Source organism: Benincasa hispida, chromosome 10 (genome assembly GCF_027475165.1).
Source record: "Benincasa hispida cultivar pf3 chromosome 10, pf3_genome.v1.1, whole genome shotgun sequence".
NCBI lineage: Eukaryota > Viridiplantae > Streptophyta > Magnoliopsida > Cucurbitales > Cucurbitaceae > Benincasa > Benincasa hispida.
The window spans coordinates 1,410,984-1,430,317 of NC_143487.1; the positions used below are offsets into that span (position 1 = coordinate 1,410,984).

At 32.1% G+C, this 19,334-nt stretch overlaps 1 protein-coding gene across 1 annotated transcript; it reads right to left on the minus strand.

The window, feature by feature from the left end:
* Positions 1-361: 361 nt before the first annotated feature.
* Positions 362-4,328, minus strand: LOC120088742 (Lecithin:cholesterol acyltransferase family protein). Its single transcript, XM_039046176.2, has 6 exons — positions 3,375-4,328; positions 3,063-3,285; positions 2,683-2,966; positions 1,746-2,082; positions 1,299-1,564; positions 362-1,040 (listed from the first exon to the last, which is right to left on the minus strand). The coding sequence occupies exons 1-6, from the start codon at positions 3,863-3,865 to the stop codon at positions 560-562; spliced, it is 2,082 nt and encodes a 693-aa protein (XP_038902104.1). The 5' UTR covers positions 3,866-4,328; the 3' UTR covers positions 362-559.
* Between the last annotated feature and the right edge of the window lie 15,006 nt (positions 4,329-19,334).

Here is a 19,334-nt window from a genome sequence, read left to right on the forward strand (position 1 = left end):
GGGCTATGGAGAGAGAAACAAATGTGTGTATATATATATATATATATACGCATCGTATATATACCCACCTAACGTACAGGTTGCTATAGAAGAGAACAATGGACTATGGAGCGTCCTTTGTTAATTTATACATGCATTAATGAACCCTGCTACATTTTAAAATCATAAATTCTTCTTTCCTATGTGACATTAAAAATAAATGAGATTTTGTCCATATAAGTTGATTATATGATCGCACAGATTAATTTTCAAAAGAAAAATGGACAATATCATACTCGTAACTCCTAGGTTACACTGTGGCAAGGTATGTTTCAAAAGATTATCCGTAGAGAACAATAAAATGGATATATTGGAAGGAGAGTTGTCAGGTTTGGAAAGTTAACCTCAAACATCACAATAGCATCCACATGAAAGAGACCGTGGGAACAAACTCCATTGCCAAGAGTATGAATTATTTTCCTCTATTTTATACTACATTTTTTTATGCTCTCCTGCTTTAGAAGCCAGCTAATTTCCCTCAGTATCTCATTTCCTTCATCTCTTGAGCTCTCAAACCGAATCACAGCTTAAGATTTATTCTCTCTGATAGTGTTAATATATCTGAGTAAATCTTATCACCACCAATCTCTGCTCCAGTGGCTCCAGCCGCAACCCGTAAGATATCTTCAATAAGATTAACATTTCCCATTATATCAACGTGAGCACTACTTTCAACTCCTCTTCCTTCTAGCAGACTAGCAGGAGCCTTGTGCCTGTATTCTCTTACGTATGTAGGGCTGCCTGATGGATTGAATCGTGTTTTGTTTCGCCACCCTTTCGCACACATGAAACCGGAGCTCACTACCGGTACAGAGTCGTCACCATCGACAAAATACATCCCGCTTCTCAGACAGCCACTCCCTTTTCCCTCGATTGAGAGATCAATCCTGAATGGAATGCTTTTGCACTTATCATAAGATGAGTCATAGATATATGATCTTTCTGTGGGGATTCCCACTCCGTATAAGCAATATATCTCCATATCTGGGGCATCTGGTAGCCTGAGACGGATTTTGCAAAATGTACTTAGTTTCATGAACTTTGAAGACACAAGTAATGAAATGGAAAGTTGATCTTGGGGACAGGGATTGAGGGAAGTTGTTTGATTGCATTTGAAATTAGCAAATAATACCTCCAAAACCATGTTCCTGATGTTAGATATTGGATTATCAGCTCATATGCCAAGAGTTTATCGCATTCAGTACTGATTATCTTCTAAAGAAAATCAGATAATTCTAAAAATCTGCACAGGTACTTACTTTGTCTCAAGTGGATTTGACCAGTACTTATAATGAGCATATGTAGGATCATCAAGATCTTCAGCAATCCCATGAGAGAAATGACCATCCATCCGCTGCATCATTTTTGGAGCCACAACTCGGAGTAGATCAAAAACAGTTTTCACTGTGTAAGCTTTATTCTCGGAGACCTTTCGAATACTTTCCCTACTCATCTCATCATATTCAGTCCATACGTCGCTACAAGAGAAGCTTGAATCATTGGAGCTACCTGAATTCTTAAGTTCCTATTCAAGATCCATTCATTAGTGAATACTATCCTAAGACAGAGAGAAAAATGTCCCACTTTGAATACCTAAGTTCACCTATCAACAAAAATAGTATCTAATAATTCAGCAGTGCTAAGTTTCATCATTTGCCCCATCAAAATATTTAGTTCCAATGCACAAAAAGTAGCCAAGAAATTACCTCTGAATTTAGTGTGGAGAGCTCTGAAGAAGGTCGTGTTGCTGCTTCTTTGCTAAAAGAGATTATTCTTCCATAGTGCACTGGCTCATTTTCTTGAAAAACTTTCTTTCTTTCACTGTCTTTGGAATCGTTTTCGTTTCTAAAAGAATGTGTATCTACTTTCTTCAAATCACAATTCTGAACATCTTCAGGAGACCAATCTAAGTCACCCCAGATGGTCTCACCACCTTTCGGTAACAACGAGGCGGTCGAATCCCAGGTTCGGGAAACCCGCAACATATGTTCTAAGGTTTGAAAGCCAAGAATTTCAGATTTAAGAAAACCAGGGGTCATAGCTCTGTAAAATGCCAAGAAAACCAAGTTCATTATTTCTCCTTGAATCTCTATAAGAAGACTTAGTTCTGTCATTTGCAGGTTAATCTCTTCTTCATTTGCTTAACATTTTTTTCTGTGAATCTTCAATAAATATTTGATAGTTAAATTATAAATGCCTTTCTCTAATAATTCACAAAGCCTGAGAAATCCTACACTTTTGAGTCAAGATTTTGACACAATTATTAAAGTATTATATTTCTTAGTTCTTTTCACCTTAAGAAATAAATACAAAAATAAATCCATCTCATCTATTTCAATAATAAATTCGATCTCGAAAATTCTAGTTCAGAAAAGTTGATGAAATTTGAAATGAAGGTTATCAATAAATTCTAAAACTAAAATATTTTATCCAAAACACTTTAAACCATCGTTATTAAAGATGAAAAATGAGAAATGAAGATTAAAAGAATTTGTCAAAACACCTGTGAAAAAACAAAATCAGAATGAGAAATAGAAAATAATAACAAATTACAATAACGACAAAATTTGTTCATTAAATACAAATAAAATACTCTAAAAATAATAGTCACAAACTTGTTAAGAGTAAAGGAGAGAAGAGAACCTGAGCAAAGCAACGTGTCTGTCTTCAGCTGAAAGAATTTTACTGACTGCCTTTGGAGTTCCCAAAAATGTAGAACCAATATTCATGATTGCTTTAATATGCTTGGCACACCACCCATGGCCGCCGCCTCCGCCCATCGGTGGCGGCGCTTCCACCCACTTCATGAAGTGCAGGTAGTACAGAACCCCCATTGAATGAGGCACCACCACCACTTTATTCCCCCCATTTGTTTCATACATTACCTCTATTTTACTCTTCAATCTGCTCAGGGCTCTGTCTCTAACCTGCGTGATTTCTCAACTCAAATTATGGAAAATCCAATGAAGTGATGAATGATATATTTGATTGCAAGAAGAAGAAGAGGGTATCTGGTCACATACCTCTGTATTTTGGAAGGCGATCCTCCAATCATATGCAGCCATGTGTAAGTTCTTTCCATCATAACCAATTTTAGCCAGATTTTCAATGAGAACAGCCCAAACGAAGTAGCCTTGGGCGAAATAATCAGCGGCCACAAGGCCTTCGACTGGCCGGACTCGAATGCCTGGTGGGTCAAGCCCTGTTTCATTGTCCAGAGACAGATGCTCCAACCAGCATAATGGTCTGAAAATTTGAATTCAAGTTTTCAAATGGGTACTTCCAGAATCAAATAAAAAGCTTCAAATTGTAAAATTGATCTGAAATTAGCTAACCTTTTCAATGTTTCAGTGAAACTCCCACCCCACAGACGCTTTCGAAAGAGCCCCTCGGCGCAGGGCTTGCCGTCCCAGAGCTCTAGCCCACCGGTGACAATTCCAGGCACTAAAACGACTGGGTGAAGACCTGATATCCCTTCTCGCTTTAGAACAGCTCCCGGAGAATCAATCGCCGGAAAGCCAGGTAGTGTAAGAGGCAAATAATGGTAGAGGAAAAACATCAGCCACCAAAATGTACAAATGTATCCAATAATCCAACAGCAGTTATCTAAGCACTTCCATTCTCTTGATTGCCTTTTAATGATGTTCTTGTTTCCTTTCTTCTTCTTGTCCTCGTCTTGCTTCTTTTGCATCAATTTCTTCACATATGCGACAATGACATTATGTTTATCCTCTGATTTATGCGCTTCAATGGGTTGGACCCCCATAGAAGAACTCTTAACAGGGTTGACGAAGTACAATTTGCGGAGACGAAGAACAGAGGCCATGGATTAAGGAGTGAAGAAGTTGAAATCAAGAAAATTAAAGAAAAATGAGGAGAACCCATGAATTATGGGGGCTTTTAAAACAGAAAAAAGGTTTAGAAGACTTGAAGGAGCTGTCAAGAAGACAATACACGTGGTGAAATGAAAAGGAGAAGAGAGAGTAAATGGCCTGGTGGCCATGGGTGGCTGAAGGTGTGCAGTGCAGTAAGAAAAAAACAGGGGATGTGAAATGGAAAGAGAAAAAGAAGAGGCTTCTCTGTTCTTAAACCCATAAGGAGAAAGAAAAAAGGAGAAATGGTTTCTGCAAATTGATGAGGAAATGGGAATGGAGAATCCAAAGAAACACATTTTGTTTTATCAAAATGACACTTGGCTCTGTTTCTGCATGGGCGCTTCATCATGTGTCATCCTTTCCAAATTACAACTTGTGAGTAACACTCTTTTCCCTTCATACATTACTCTGTTTGATGTTAAATTAAATGTATTGAAAAGGGAACTAAATTACTTTTTTCCTTTTTTTGCTAAACGTAAAGCTAAAAAAATAAAAAAAAAATAAAAAAATAATATTGAATGAGATGCTTACACCTCATTCTGAATAATTATAATTGGTCACATAATAAATGCGATCTGTTTTAACTGCGAATTACAATTTGTGAATATGCATCTTTTTAAGATTAGAATTACATTAATGTAACATCTATTAATATTTAGGAAAAATTATCGAAAATAACCCTTAAATAATTTCATCTTCACAAAGATTGAAATAGTTTTTGTTGGTTCATCTCGGTGAAGATCGACTATCAAAATTTAAATAAAAAAATTATCTTTCCATCTTGTATCCAAACTATCGAATATTATAGACTTTTTTAATGAAATAATTTTCATAATATTATATAATCTTTCTAAATTTTATATCTTACATAATTTTTCAAATCATATCCTGCCCAGATTCAATTTTCAAATGGATTTATGAATCATTTTAGACTTCTTTGGTGAAATAATTTTTAAAATATTATGTTATCTTTCTAAATCTTATATCGTACATAATTTTTCAAATCTTATCCTACCTAATTCTTAAAATCTTACACCCAATTTCAATTTCCAAATGGATTTATCAATCATCCAAATGGATTTTCCAAATAGATATTAGATGATCCAAAAAGAAATAATAGTTTAGATATAAGATAAAAAAAAAATTGATTTTTTATTCAAATCTTGGTGATCGATCACAATCGGGATGGATCGAGAAAAACTATTTCAATTTTTGAAAAGAATACCAATTGTGAAGGATGGAAACATTTGAGGGTTGTTTCTCACAATTTTTCAATATTATGGAAACAAATATCTAATATGAATAAAAGAAGTATAGTACTTTTTGTAGTATTAGAAATTAAAATATTTTAAATTTATTTTGTGTGGTTTGATTGAAATGCCGAGATTTGTATATTTTGAAAAAGCAATATTTAGGTAATCTCTATCATTCTCATCCTACACATGAGAATGAAATGAAATATTTTTTTGACAAAAAAAAAAAAAAAGTGGAAGAATTTTATCATATAAAAAATTATGATTTGATAATATGGTAAGATGTATTAATATAAATATTGTCTTAGATGTATTTAGGACTTCTTTGATAGACAACTAAAATTTTGTTTTATATTTTTAAATTCAGTTAGTTTAGTAAATATGTGTTGCTTGACAATCTAATACTAAAATTTGCATGATTCCAGTGTATCCAATTTTTGAATTCAAGATTTTAATGGTATTAAAAATGACAAAAAAAAACAATAATAAATATGTTATTTCATGTTATAAACTCAGTTATTTTGTTAAATTAAAATATGTAATATATTACATATTGTATATTATATGATAATACAAAATAATAATTATACAAAAAAATTAATATAAAACAAATCCATAAATTAATTAATATGTAGTGAGTAATTAAATATATTTTGAAAAAATATTTTAATTAGAATTTAATTTCTAAATATGCTATCAAATACATATACTAAAATATGGAATACAATTATGTTTTATTTGAATTTCTTATATTCAAAATAGGTGTTTTAAGTATTTTTTTTTTCTATTTTAAAATAAATCTAAATATTATTCATATTATATCTGATAAACATGGTTAAATTATTAAAGCATGCGTTTTGGAGGAAAGAAGAAAAAAAAAAAAAAAAAACTGAGCGCACACGATTTGACTAGAAATATCACACTTGGGCACTGTGGGCGTTAAAAGATATAAAGTTATGTGTGCTTTTTCTTTTTTCTCTGCTGTGATTTATTCCTTTTTGGGATGCGTACTCTCCTGACATTCTGTAATTTACCCATAAATATTTTGTACCTACTATCCTTACATCTACGTATATATTTTGTTGATAAATTATAAACATCACCTTGAGTTATTAGTCACCTTTACAATTAAATCCTTGAATTTTTAATTTTAATATTCAACCTTTAAAATTATATGAATGTTAAAATTAATTAATATAATTATATAAACTGTAACATTTGCATAAGTATGAGTATTAATTAATATAATTATATAAACTGTAACGTTTGAATAAGTATGAGTATTCAAGTTTTATTATTTGTAGATTTAGTTTCTACAATTGAAAATTTGATAGTGTAATTGCAACTACCACCATATTTTATGAGTGATTTTTGTAATCTGTCCATATATTTTTTTAAAAAAATTCAATCATGTTCTCAAGGTCATACAAAAGTTATTATATTATATTTCTTGTACAATCATTATAGAGATGAGAGATCGAACCTCTCACCTCTAAAATGAAATGTCATGCCAATTATCACGAAGTTAAATTCACTTTGATAATTTTATGATAGTTATATATATATATATATGTATATTTGACTCATTATATATTTTTTAATGTTTGGTAGATTTTATTTTTAAGTACATTAATGTGTAATTGAGTATCCTAGTGTTGTTTTAATTTAATACTCTCAACTCATTACGTGCATATTGATTTTTTTCATTTAAAATCATTTTTGGTTTATTTTTTATAGTATTTATGTAATAAAATTATTGAAAAATAAGTGGAGACTGATTTTTTTTTTTTTTTTTTTTTTTTTACTAAAGTACTATAAAAACAAATAGATATATATTTAGATCAAACTAAAATAATCTACAAATATCAGCTATGTTGGGTAACTATTTCATTTTTTTGTTTGTTTCTTGTTTTTTATTTTCTCTCCATTTTTTTATAATGGTTTGTATATAATTGTTGAATTCTTAGTTAAATTTTAAAAATAAAAATACTTTTTTAAAAATACTTTTTTTTAGTTTTCAAAATTTTGTTTGATTTTTTAATTCATTGGCAAAAATAAGATAACAAATGAATAAAATTGGGAGTGAAAATAGTGTCTATAGGTTTAATTTTCAAAAACTAAAAATAAAAAAATCAAATTGTATCCAAGCGAGACCATTATAATTCAACTAATTGATCATGTTATTATTATTATTTTTTTTTTGAGAATGTAATTTATCCAAGTAATTGTAGTCTCTAGGGGTCAATTCTTCTTTTTCCTTTCTTATTATGAGAAACATACTTATTTGATAACATTTTTTTTACTCAATTTTAAAAAAAAAAGTTTCCAAAATAGGGGTTAATTGCGAAAAACTACATATATAAAAAAATAAGTTTATTTTCCTTCTATCTACTAAAAATATCCATGTTTTAAATTTTTTAAAAAAATAAAAAAAATAAATAAAGAAGAAAGAGAACTTAGGATATCTAAGTATTTGCAGCCCCAGGTTGCTAAAGTCGATGATGACGGATTGGAAGATTCTTATGGTTCTGGGCTTCTCATATGAAGCTCAATTACAATACCCACACACCAATGGGACAACGGGCCCAAATATGCCATCATTTGAAAATTTAAATAATTTTAATAATAATAATTACTATTATTATTATTATTTAAAATTACAAGCCATTTAAGGGTGAATATTCAATGTCACATGAATCATCTTTACGTCGAGAATGGTATTCATTTTTTAAAATTTTATTTGTGAGGACTAAGGATATTGTTTGATACTCATAGGTTTCCCCTAATATATCACTAATTAGCTTAGATATTATTAATTATGATATTCATTTATTAACCTATATACTGTTGGTTGGTTGTATTCTTAGTGATCACTATTTTTACAACAATTGTTATTAATTACAACAACCCTCGTTTTACAATAATAATAATGGGGAGTAGTGATCAAACAATTAACCTTTAAAATAGTAATTAGTATCTTGGTTATTGGACAAAAGTTTAGTACATTTCAATCGTCTTTTCTCCATGTCTAAGTTAGGTTAGGTTTGTAGCTACCAACAATTAGTTTGGTTAAATTTTGGTCTATTTAGACTCTAAACTTCTAACACTTCAAATTTAGTTATTGAGCTTTTGATTTATATATATATATAAAGAATTCACAAATTTGGAGTTTAGGATTCCATTAAACATCGAGCAATTACTTTTAAAAAAAAATTTAAAAGAGATATTAAAAGCATGAAATTGAATGTTCAGGGACTATGAAGTTTAGAGAAATCAAATGGTCACAAATCGTCGATGAAAATATTGATATCCTAATTTTATGGAAATATCGATGTCTATGGAAATTTTGAAAAAAAAGATTGTGGAAATTGATGGAAATCAATAGAAATTGTTATAATTAACTAATGAAACTCTTATTGTGGCTTAATTGGACTATAATTGACCATTTCTAATCACAATTTTTATAAAGTATGAAAACATTTAGATATCTATTGTAAATGTATGTGTAAATGTTCATGCAAGAGCATAAATTTAAAAAAAAAAAAATGAACAAATAGTTACAAAATAATATAAAGTATAGGAATATTTTGAGGTGAAATGATATGAAAATTATGAAAGTTTTGGATGGTAAAAGAAAAAAGAATACACATTGATTCGATTTTGAGGTGAAATGATGTAAAAATTTAATGAAAAAAGTTTGAATGAGGTTGAAAATAAGTATAGATTATGCTTTATGATTATTTCAAATTCAATTTTTTTAGAAATGAAAGTTTTGGATCGAAAATAAAGTTAAAAACGGAGAAAAGTTGGAATTTAGAAAACATAGCACATAAAAATGTTTAATCATTTGTCAAAATGATATTGGTGTGTGAAACTATAGAATTGTGTGTAATTAGAACCATAAATGTGAAAACTTGAATTGGGCCAACATAATTAATTTAAAAAAATCAAAATTTTCTCGAAACGTCAAAATTTCTTGAAATTTTCTCATCTTGAAATTTCGTCGAAATGGGGGAAGTTGGAATATTCTCGAAATTATCGATAAATTTTGTCAAAATTGGGAAAAAATGAAGATTTTCCCATCAAAATTTCGAGATTTCGATAGAAATTTTAAACCATGGTTGCAGAGAGGTATGTTGGGAGGGGACTTTTCCTCTTTTATATGGTTTTCAGATATACTTAGAAATCAAGGATCAAGTTAAATAATTCAGAGCAAATGAATGAGAAAAGCTTACTGTTCTACACTTTCTGTATAATCACAAAGGGTTTAAATACCCAAAAGTTTACATGAGAGAGACACAAAATATCACATAAAATATGCTAACCACCTAACAACTTTTTATAACAAAGTGCTGAAGAATAGATTAGAAAGAAGCTAACAAAAAGACATATTCTTAAGTTGCTTTAACATCCCCACAAACATAGGGGTGATAGGATCACACCAAGTTTGATCGAAGTACATAAAAACGAGTTTCAGACAGTGGCTTTATCAGACCATTAGCAAGTTGATGAAGAGAAGGTACATACCGAATATCGAGTTGTTTGTCAAGGACTTTATCACTTACAAAATGAACATCTAACTCGACATGCTTACTCTGAGCATGAAAAACAAGATTAGCAGCCAAATAGAAAGTACTAACATTATCATACCAAATAATAGGCAATTTAGGAGATCATAAGCTAATTTCTCATAACAAGGATTATAACCAACTGATTTCAGCAATAGTTTGAGCTAAGGATCAGTATTCGAACTTAGTACTAGAACGAGCAACAATATGTTGTTTCTTCGACGACCAAGCAACCAGGGCATCACCAAGAAAAACACAATGGGCATAAATGGATTTGCGACCGTCAGGACTGCATGCCCAGTCCGCATTTGTGTAAGCTACTAATGATGAGGAATTTGACTTTGGATTATGTAAAACGAAGTGAAGAGTACTCTTAAGATAGCGCAAGACACGCTTAATGATGGAACCCTGTTAAAGGTCCTTGAGCAGAAACAAATTGTCTCAATTTTCCAATTTTCACAGAACTCAGAATTTACAGTGGAAGGTGGAAGAACATACAATTATGCACTTAATTCAGAAAATTACAGTATGCTTATAACAAAAAAATCAGAAGAATAACATGGGTTCATAACCCTTATCTTTGAAGTCTAATCTTCACGTAATTCCCCTCCAAGAACGGTCACAAACAGTACGAGCTCCAATTGGGCACCACCAGTAAAAAAAACCTTTGTATTCTCTAGGTTGAGAACCCATGAGTTTGTGGGCTTTGGCTATTTTAGACGAGAGGAAAACGAGAGAGATAGGAGGTGAGAGAAAAAAAATGAGGAATGAAAGAATTTTACAGAAAGGTTCTGTTATATATATATATTAATTGATATATATATATATATATATTAATTGATTTATTAAAAGTAATAAATTAATTTTATTTTTAAAATCAATTTTGGGAGGGAGTTACAACTATATGTTATATCAAGTATAACACAATCTGTGGTTTTTATATTATATCAAATACAATATAACCTATAGTTTCAATTCTCTCTCACTAATGACTTTTAATATAAACCACATTTATCTTGAATTTTCGAATTATACTCAAATATTTATTTTCTTTCAAATAATTTTCGAATTAAACCACATTTGTCTTTAGTGGAGTGCCTGACAGTTAACGGATGGTGGATTCCGTGACTAAAGAGTTTAGTCAGTTATTCACATACTGTTGGAGCTTCGAGCTACAGGTCCATAAGGTCCCCTTGGTAGCTCAATGGATTCAATTGAGGATCAGTTATTGGTGTTGATTTAAAATGTTCAAATTGACAAGAGGTATTTTCATTATATATGATATAATCGGTATGATGTATGAGATACATCTAGTGGAAGATTGATGTAAATGAGATTTACATTAAGTACCATGGAATAGAAAAAGAACTATGGTTTATATGTTTCATGAGATGAAATATTAAAACTATAAGTTATAAATATAGTATGATAAGTTGGTTATCATTTATATTTATAATAATATTAATTATTAGATAATTAATTCTTTTTCTTTAATAACTAATTGAGTGGGTGGTTATTGGTGATTTATGGTAACCGTGAGTTAAAAAGAAAAATTGTTTTCCTAATTTTAGTACGTTTTTATAAAAGGAAAAAGTTGTTTTTGAGTTTTCTCTCGCAAAAAGAAACTCACGGACGCTTGTCAAGTAAATATCGATTTACTAAGCGACGGCGTGTTTTAGTAAACGATCGTGTAGTGTTTTGTAGGCGACAGACACTGAGCTAAATGATCGCTTAGCTTTTTTCTAGACAATCGCTTAGCTTTAGTTAAACGATTGGGCATCGACCTATGCGATAGGTTTCTGTCTTTTCCCACTAGCCCAATCGTGTACACAATTGTTCATTCCTCCTTCGTGTCTGATACCAAGTTCGAATAGAGTCCACCCTCTGGATTCTCACATCGAGAATACCAAGGTAACTTTTTTGGTGGTGTCATACTCAACTCGACACCGTCGAGGTTCTGTGGAGGCCATTCGTGTTGCTGAGGAGTTCGTGACCAAGACGATTGTAGAGGATGAGTACGCGGTGTTCGTGCTGTAGAGCGGTCGTGTTGTTCGAGCGTTCAAGGTTGCTATGTTCGAGCGTTCATGAGCAAGGAGCATGGAGACGAGTCTACAAATGTTTGTAACTTTCACCTTGTTCATTTGTAGTTATCATGTTGTAATTTCTATATTAATTGCATGACTATTTGTTTTGTTTTCGACTGTAATTTGTAATTGTTCATTCATGATTGTAATTTAGAATGATCTATATTCCGCTGCTGATGGAAATCTCGAGTTTGATTTCCTTCACATTTTGAATCAAACAACGATCAGTAACGGCAAAGAAAGTATACTTAGGATTAGGTTTAACAATACCACTTTTGGATCGAGTTTGCATCAGATGTACAAACATCAATTCTGAAACAAGAAAAATATTGTTAAGAGCATTGAATTGAGCAGACTCGAACACATCAGAAGTGTCATTATCCAGGTAAACAGACATCATCTGAACACATCAGAAGTGTCATTATCCAGGTAAACACCATCATCTGCCTCACCAGAAACTGAATTTTTCGCTTGTTCGGGTAAAGAAGACGTCGGAGGAGATGCTGCAAGGACTTAAATGGGTGGTTTGAGGAGAAATGGCGGAAGCGAGCACATTTGTGGAAGTGAATCCAGGCGGTTGGTAATTTGGTGAGGCAAATGTGTTATTAGAGTTTACGTGTGGCAGTGGGTTATCGCAAGGCAGTGGACTTTTTATAGGAGGACACGTTTGATTGCAAATTAAGGGAAGAGTGTTGGGCAATTGTGGTGGGTTCATGGGAAAATTTTGTCCTACTGGACTAGTGATATTAATGGGTAATGGATCGGGAAAGTTTGAGGAGCTTGTTGATGTAGCATTGTATCAGCAACAACGGAAGCACAAGAATCATTTAAGCACTCAAATTTACTAATTTTGGCAAAATATAAAGCATGCTCTTGCAGAAAAACAAGTGAGTTTCAAGACATACCTCTTGAAGAACTTCTTCAAAGCTTCTTCTCCAGTTGCTATCTTCTCCAAATCTTGTTGCAGACCACCTCAAGATCTTCTCCACTATTCTCTTGGTGCTCTAGATTGAGTTGTGGGACTCAAAACAAACTTGAATCAAGGGATGTAGGAGAAATGCTCACGACAGTAATCTTGTTGAAGAACTCTTTCCTCAAACTGAACTTTTCTCTCAAATTCTCTATAGATTGCATGCCCAATTATCACTCCAATCTCTTCATTATATTGCAGATCAATATGCAAAAGAGAGACTTACATGAGTTGCAGCTCATGCTTGGAGAAGACAAGGCAAAGTGAATGTATTCTTGTGTGAGCTAGTGAAGAAATGGATAATGGAAAATCAACATTTTCCATTTAAGTGTTTTGTTTTTTCTTTCTTCTTTTCAATTTTATCATAAAATCAAATTTTGATTTTAGAAAATGAAAATTTTAATTAATTTCATAAATTAATTATTTAAATAAAACTTAATTAATTTAATATCAAATATTAAATTAATTTAAACACATATCCGTCGTTATATATTTAAATCATATTTAAATGTATAAATTCTCCTATTCCGTTTAATTCTCAAATTAAACATGTAATTATATCTCATATAATTACTAATTTCCTTAATTCTAATTTGAACGATTCAAATTAACTTATCACGCTAGAGCTAGTCCGAGCTAGTAGGGGGACCTCGCGGACCTCGTGGACCTACAGATCATGGGCTCCAACGATCCGAGATTAACTGGCTAAACTCATTAGACCAAATTAATCCTCATTCGTTAATTAATGGGTCACTCTACTAAAACTCATAGTTGCACTCCCTTCACTGTAGATATATTATGTCCACATAATTTAACTATGATCAGCAAATCGACCCTTAACAGGTTGTTTGTAATAACGGCTAGGTCAATTATCTGTTTTACCCCCGAGATTACGTCTTATTCCTCAAGTCCCTACTGATCCTCTAATGAACAACAGGTTTGTGATCCAATCACTAAACCAAACTCTCTCAGCCCAGTGAGAGGGTGGGGCCCCTCGTTCAAGACTTGAATTCAGTACTTGAGAGAACAACCTTTCTCCTATCCCTAAATCGGGTAGGCGTGAACTCCGTCTTGCACCCTATATCCCCAGCTATCTATCCGGTCTTACCCTGAAATGGGAGTCTTATTGAGCCGGTGCTGTTGAGCCCTCACCTATGTAAATCTAAGGGCAATCCCGAATAAACAAGAGTTCATAGTTAGCCCAGGATTAAGATCGAGTAACCTAGGTCATCTAGGTGAAATAGTCAGTCTTAAATAGTAAACAATGTTATAAAGTAAGAGTGGCTTATTTCTTGGTCTTGATCTTATGCAAACTCATTGCATAGGACGTCCTCACTCCTCATGTCATAACATGTACGAATTAGGATCACATCGTATGTAGCACTTTACAACTCTTTGTAACAACTATAGTGTAGGCCGCATCCCATGGTGTTACCAGAATAAGGTACCCAACCTTATTCATGTACCACAGATCATTTTGACTATTTACTCGAACTTAATCCACTCTTATGTCTCTACATAAAGTTCAAGTACTCATATAATAGTCATGGGTCTTAGTTTATTGGATTTAGACTTTTATACAATTTATGAAATCAATAATAAGTATATTGATTATAAAAAATGTTTATCATTTTACAAACTGCGAGTTTTAGGACATAAAACCCAACAGTTGAAACAGGACAAGGAGTTAGATTTTTAGTAGAGGTGAGAAAACCATTTTTAAAGGGAAAAACAACTTCATTAAAAATCACACTACGAGATATGTAGAGACGACCATTTGAGCTTTGGTATTTATAACCTTTGTGGGTTTCACTATAACCAAGAAAAATACACTGTGAACTATGAAATTGAAATTTATGTTTTTGGTTGGGATGAAGACATGGAAAGCAAGCACACCCAAATACTTTAAAAAATGAGTAATTTAGTTTTTTATAAAAACCTTTTTCCAAGGTGAAATGTTATCAAGGACTGGAGTTGGTAACCTATTAATAATAAAGACAGCAGAGACAAAAAAATCCCACAAGAAACGTAAAGGCATGAAGGCTTGAGCAAGAAGTGTAAGACCTATCTCAAAGATATGTCGATGTTTACGTTCAACAATACTATTTTGGTGACTTCTGTGAGGACAAGAATGAAGAAATTCAATACCCTTGCCTTTTAAATAGAAAGAAAAGGATCGACATTCCCCTCCCCAATCACTTTGAAGAATTTTAAATTTGGTTTCAAATTTGCTTTTTACTAGAGTTTTATATTGAATGAACATGGACAGGGCCTGACTTTTGAGCTTAAGAGGAAAAATGTGTGTGAAGCGATTAAAATTGTCAACAAAACTTATATAGTAACGATAACCATTGGTGGAGCACACAGGAGTAGGCCCCAAAGGTCACAATGCACAAACTCAAGTAGTTTTGTAGTATAAGAATTTGAGGAAGGAATGGGCAAGGTGTGGGATTTTCCATATTGGCATGCAATGCAAAAATGAGTTATTTTATTTGAAAATTTCAAATTACAACTACAAAAAACATAAGAAAGACCCAGTTTGAAGCATGGCCTAATCGCTAGTGCCATGTTTCATTAGACACATTATTTTTTGCAAAACTAGACGTGGACTTGTTAATGGAAGAGGTAACATAGCTTTCAAATTTATTCCTAGAACTAAGAACATTAGGCCTTTTTGTAGTGGACAGAGTTGGAAAGGTAATTTGGTAGAGCCCATTCTTAAGTGTTCCTTGTAGCATCACCTTCTTTATCTCCTTGTCCTTCAACAATTCGAGTGAAATTCAACAAATGCATTATTGTCCATAGTCAATTTGGCAATACTAATCAGATTTCATTTAATATTGGGAACATGCAACACTTTTTTCAAGGTGATGGGCATCTGATTAGAGCTTTTAGAATATATAGTTGAATCACCAACACTGTAAATGTTTAGTTCTGTTCCATCGCCAACAAATAAAGATTCAGTACCACAATATTTAATTTGTGAATTCAAATTACCCGCATTTTTAGTAATGTGGTCTGTAGCTCCACTGTCAGCTAACCAATTTGAGTCATTTAAAATTTCTGGGGTAGCAACAAAGGTTGATGCATTGGAGGAACCTTGGCCACCATGTCCTCTTGAATTATTAAACTCTTCCACTTTCCAGCGATAACAAATATGTGTCATATGCCTATTCCATAAATTTGACAAATAGGCTTGGAATTATAATTACCTTGATAGTTACCATTCCTTCTATTCGGTTGATTTAAACTGCTAGAATTATTGTTGGTTGATGATCTATTTTGACCATCTCGAGGAGCATTTCCATGGTTATTGTAGACAACATTAACACGACCATCTACAAAGACAACATTAGTAGTACTCACAACATTGAGACGAATCAGATTACTCTCAAATGTGGTTAGAGATGAATAGAAATCTAGCCATGATAAAATGGCTTTACCTTCAATAGTACAAGTAATGGAAAGGTACTTAACATCAAGACCTATTATAGCATAAGAGATCAGATTGTCAAGAGATACTAGTGAGCCAACCAACTTCATGTTTTCACTTGTCTGTTTCATCAGAGACAAGTATTCTGCCATTCCCATATTTCTCTTTCTTGTGGTTTGAAGAATTGCTCTCAGTTAGTTGATGTGTACCCTGCTTGTTGCACCAAATAGACCATATAGAGCTTGTCAAACTTCTCTTGATGTTGAGAGTCCAACAACTTCGGATGTAATGATCGATATCATTGATCCAAACAACCACCCAAGGAGAGCCTGATCTATAGTCACCCATTGTTCAAATGCCAGAATGGGAGTAGAAGTTGTGGATGTTGTTCCACTGCCAGCAGGGTATTTTGTGTTTGAGTGGAGGCAGAATTTTTTGACATGGTTTTGGATAGCCTGATGCTCTGATACCAACTTAAAAATCAAGGATCAAGTTAAAATAATTCAGAGCAAATGAATGAAAAATGCTTACTGTAAATCTACACTTTCTGTATAATCACAAAGGGTTCAAATACCCAAAAGTTTATATGAGAGAGACTAACAAAATATCACATAAAATATGCTAACCACCTAACTATAGGAGTAAAAGCCTTAAACGCAGCAGAAATCACATAACCAAAACTCGTTATTAATATGAGATTTCTAAAATGTCCATACATTGGACAATTCAGAAATAATACAGAGACCAAAACAAAATTCAGCCTACTTTAAAAGTAGATCATAGGCTAAGCATGTTTTATAAAATAAAACTATAGAGAAAAGGTTAACAATACTTACTTTGTAGAAACCTTGATTGAATTTGTCAATTCGCCAATTGGATTGAATTCTACCACAAGGCTACAATCTTATTCTCTAAGATTTGAGGGTTTTGGTTTGTGGGAACCAGGAAAAACTAATAAAGATTGGAGACGGAGAATATGAAGGGAAAAAAAACACTGCATAACTCTTCTGTGTAAACTATCTTTTCTTATGATAAAAAACAGTACTTTTGATCAACAGAGATAGAGCAACGTGGGATGGTTACATTTCAGATAACTCGCCTACGTGAAAGTTATCTGATTAGTTAATTAAATTAATTAAATAATCATTAATTAAATCTAATTTAATTAATTATTTCATTTAAATCATATTAAATGAAACATCTCCCACATAACCTATAGTTTTAATTCAATTAATTAAATTAAATAATTAGTTAACTCTCCAATGAAATAATTATCAGTCTATTTTTTCTCATAACCTATAGTTTTTATGTGCATCAAATACACATCAATTTTAACCTATAGTTTTAATATGAATCCAATTCACATTTAATTAATATTTGAACTTCTTCAAATATTTAATTCTCCCATAAATTATTTTGAACTATATCCAAAATTAAATTTATATTATAAAGTCTAAATGAAATACAAATTTTATATTATAATATATCATTATATATTATATTATTTCCCTAAGTGAGTTTGAACATTTCATATTCAATTCAAGACATAATTACCTCAATTCCCTTTACGAGCTAGGAAGGAACTCATGGACCTACAAATCAGAAGCTTCAATGATATGAAATTAATTAGCTAAACTCATTAACCAAATTAATAAATATTCATTAACTATGGGTACACTCCACTAAAGACTCACAACTGCACTCTTCTCCCTGCAGATATATTTTTGTGTCCATGGATATAGACCAATGACAACAAGTTAGTCCTTCACGAGTATTTGTAACACCAGCTAGGTCAAATTACCAACCATTGGGTTATCTCTATAGCCTTAAGTACTAGTTCTTCTCTAATGAACAACCTGTTTAAACCTGTTTATGGTCCAACCATTAAACAGAAACCCCTCTTGGGCCAGTGAGAGAGTAGGGCCCTTTGTTTAAGTCCAGAGACACTACTTAAAGGAACACTCATCTACTTATCCTAAAGTCAGGAATGAGTGAAATCCATCTTGTATTATTGTATTTCCAGTACCCCACTCGGTCTTGTCCCCACAATGGTAGGTTTATTGAGTCGAAAAATTGGCCATTCTCACCCATACAAATCAAAGGACAATCTCTTGTAGCAGAAGTTCATAATACACTCGAGATTAAGACTAAGTTGTCTAAGTCATCTTATTGAAATAGAAACCTTACTAGTTAAGGATGTTACATCTAGTGGTTACTATTTTGCGGTTCAGTCTTATGAAAACTCATTGCATAGGATACCCCACTCGCATGTCATCTACACAAATGCATTAGATTATTGTGTTTATATCAAATACAAAGTGGGTCACCTCCACAATGTCACAAGGATAAGGTACCTAGTCTTATCCCTGTACTATAGACTCTTTAGGTTGTATCTTGAACATTGATCTCTGTATGTCTCCACATACAGTTCAAGACTCATTAGACAGTCTAGGATGTTAGTTTATTGAATCTAAGGTTATAAGACAAAATAGAATACAACATAATCAATAACATTTATTGAAATAACATCGATAACTCTTTATTGATGACGGTCAATTATTTACATTTACTATATACAAGTTTTAGGGCACAAAATCTAGCACTAACAACTTTTTATCACAAAGTGTTGAAGAATAGATTAGAGAAAAACTAACAAAAAGACCTAGTCTTAAGTTGCTTTAACAGATATGGAAGAAAAAATTGTTCCAATTATAACATATTATAATTCATTAACGCCCCGTGCAGTAATTATTTCGGTCTCGTTTAGTAATCATTTGGTTTTTTATTTTTTTTTTCTAAAATTAAGTCTATAAGCACTACTTCCACCTCAAAATTTCTTTCTTTGTTATCTACCTTTTACCAATGGTTTAAAAAATCAAGCCAAATTTTTGTTTTTGTTTTTTGAATTTAGCTAAGATTAACCATCGTATATAAGAAAGATGAAAATCATTGTAAGAAATGAGGAAGAAATAGACTTTAATTTTCAAAAACAAAAAAATGAAAAATGAAATGGTTACCAAACGGGACCTTCATTTTCTATTTTTGGTTTTTCAAAGTTAAGTCTATTTTTCTCAATTTCTTAAAATGTTGCATCTTTCATAAGGACAAGAGT

Excerpts from the sequence above, each read along its gene's own strand:
- LOC120088742 (XM_039046176.2), bottom strand. The coding sequence starts at position 3,865 with ATGGCCTCTGTTCTTCGTCTCCGCAAATTGTACTTCGTCAACCCTGTT. Across the intron at positions 3,286-3,374 it reads TTCACTGAAACATTGAAAAG|ACCATTATGCTGGTTGGAGC; the intron begins GTTAGCTAATTT and ends TCAAATTTTCAG. Across the intron at positions 2,967-3,062 it reads TCGCCTTCCAAAATACAGAG|GTTAGAGACAGAGCCCTGAG; the intron begins GTATGTGACCAG and ends GAAATCACGCAG.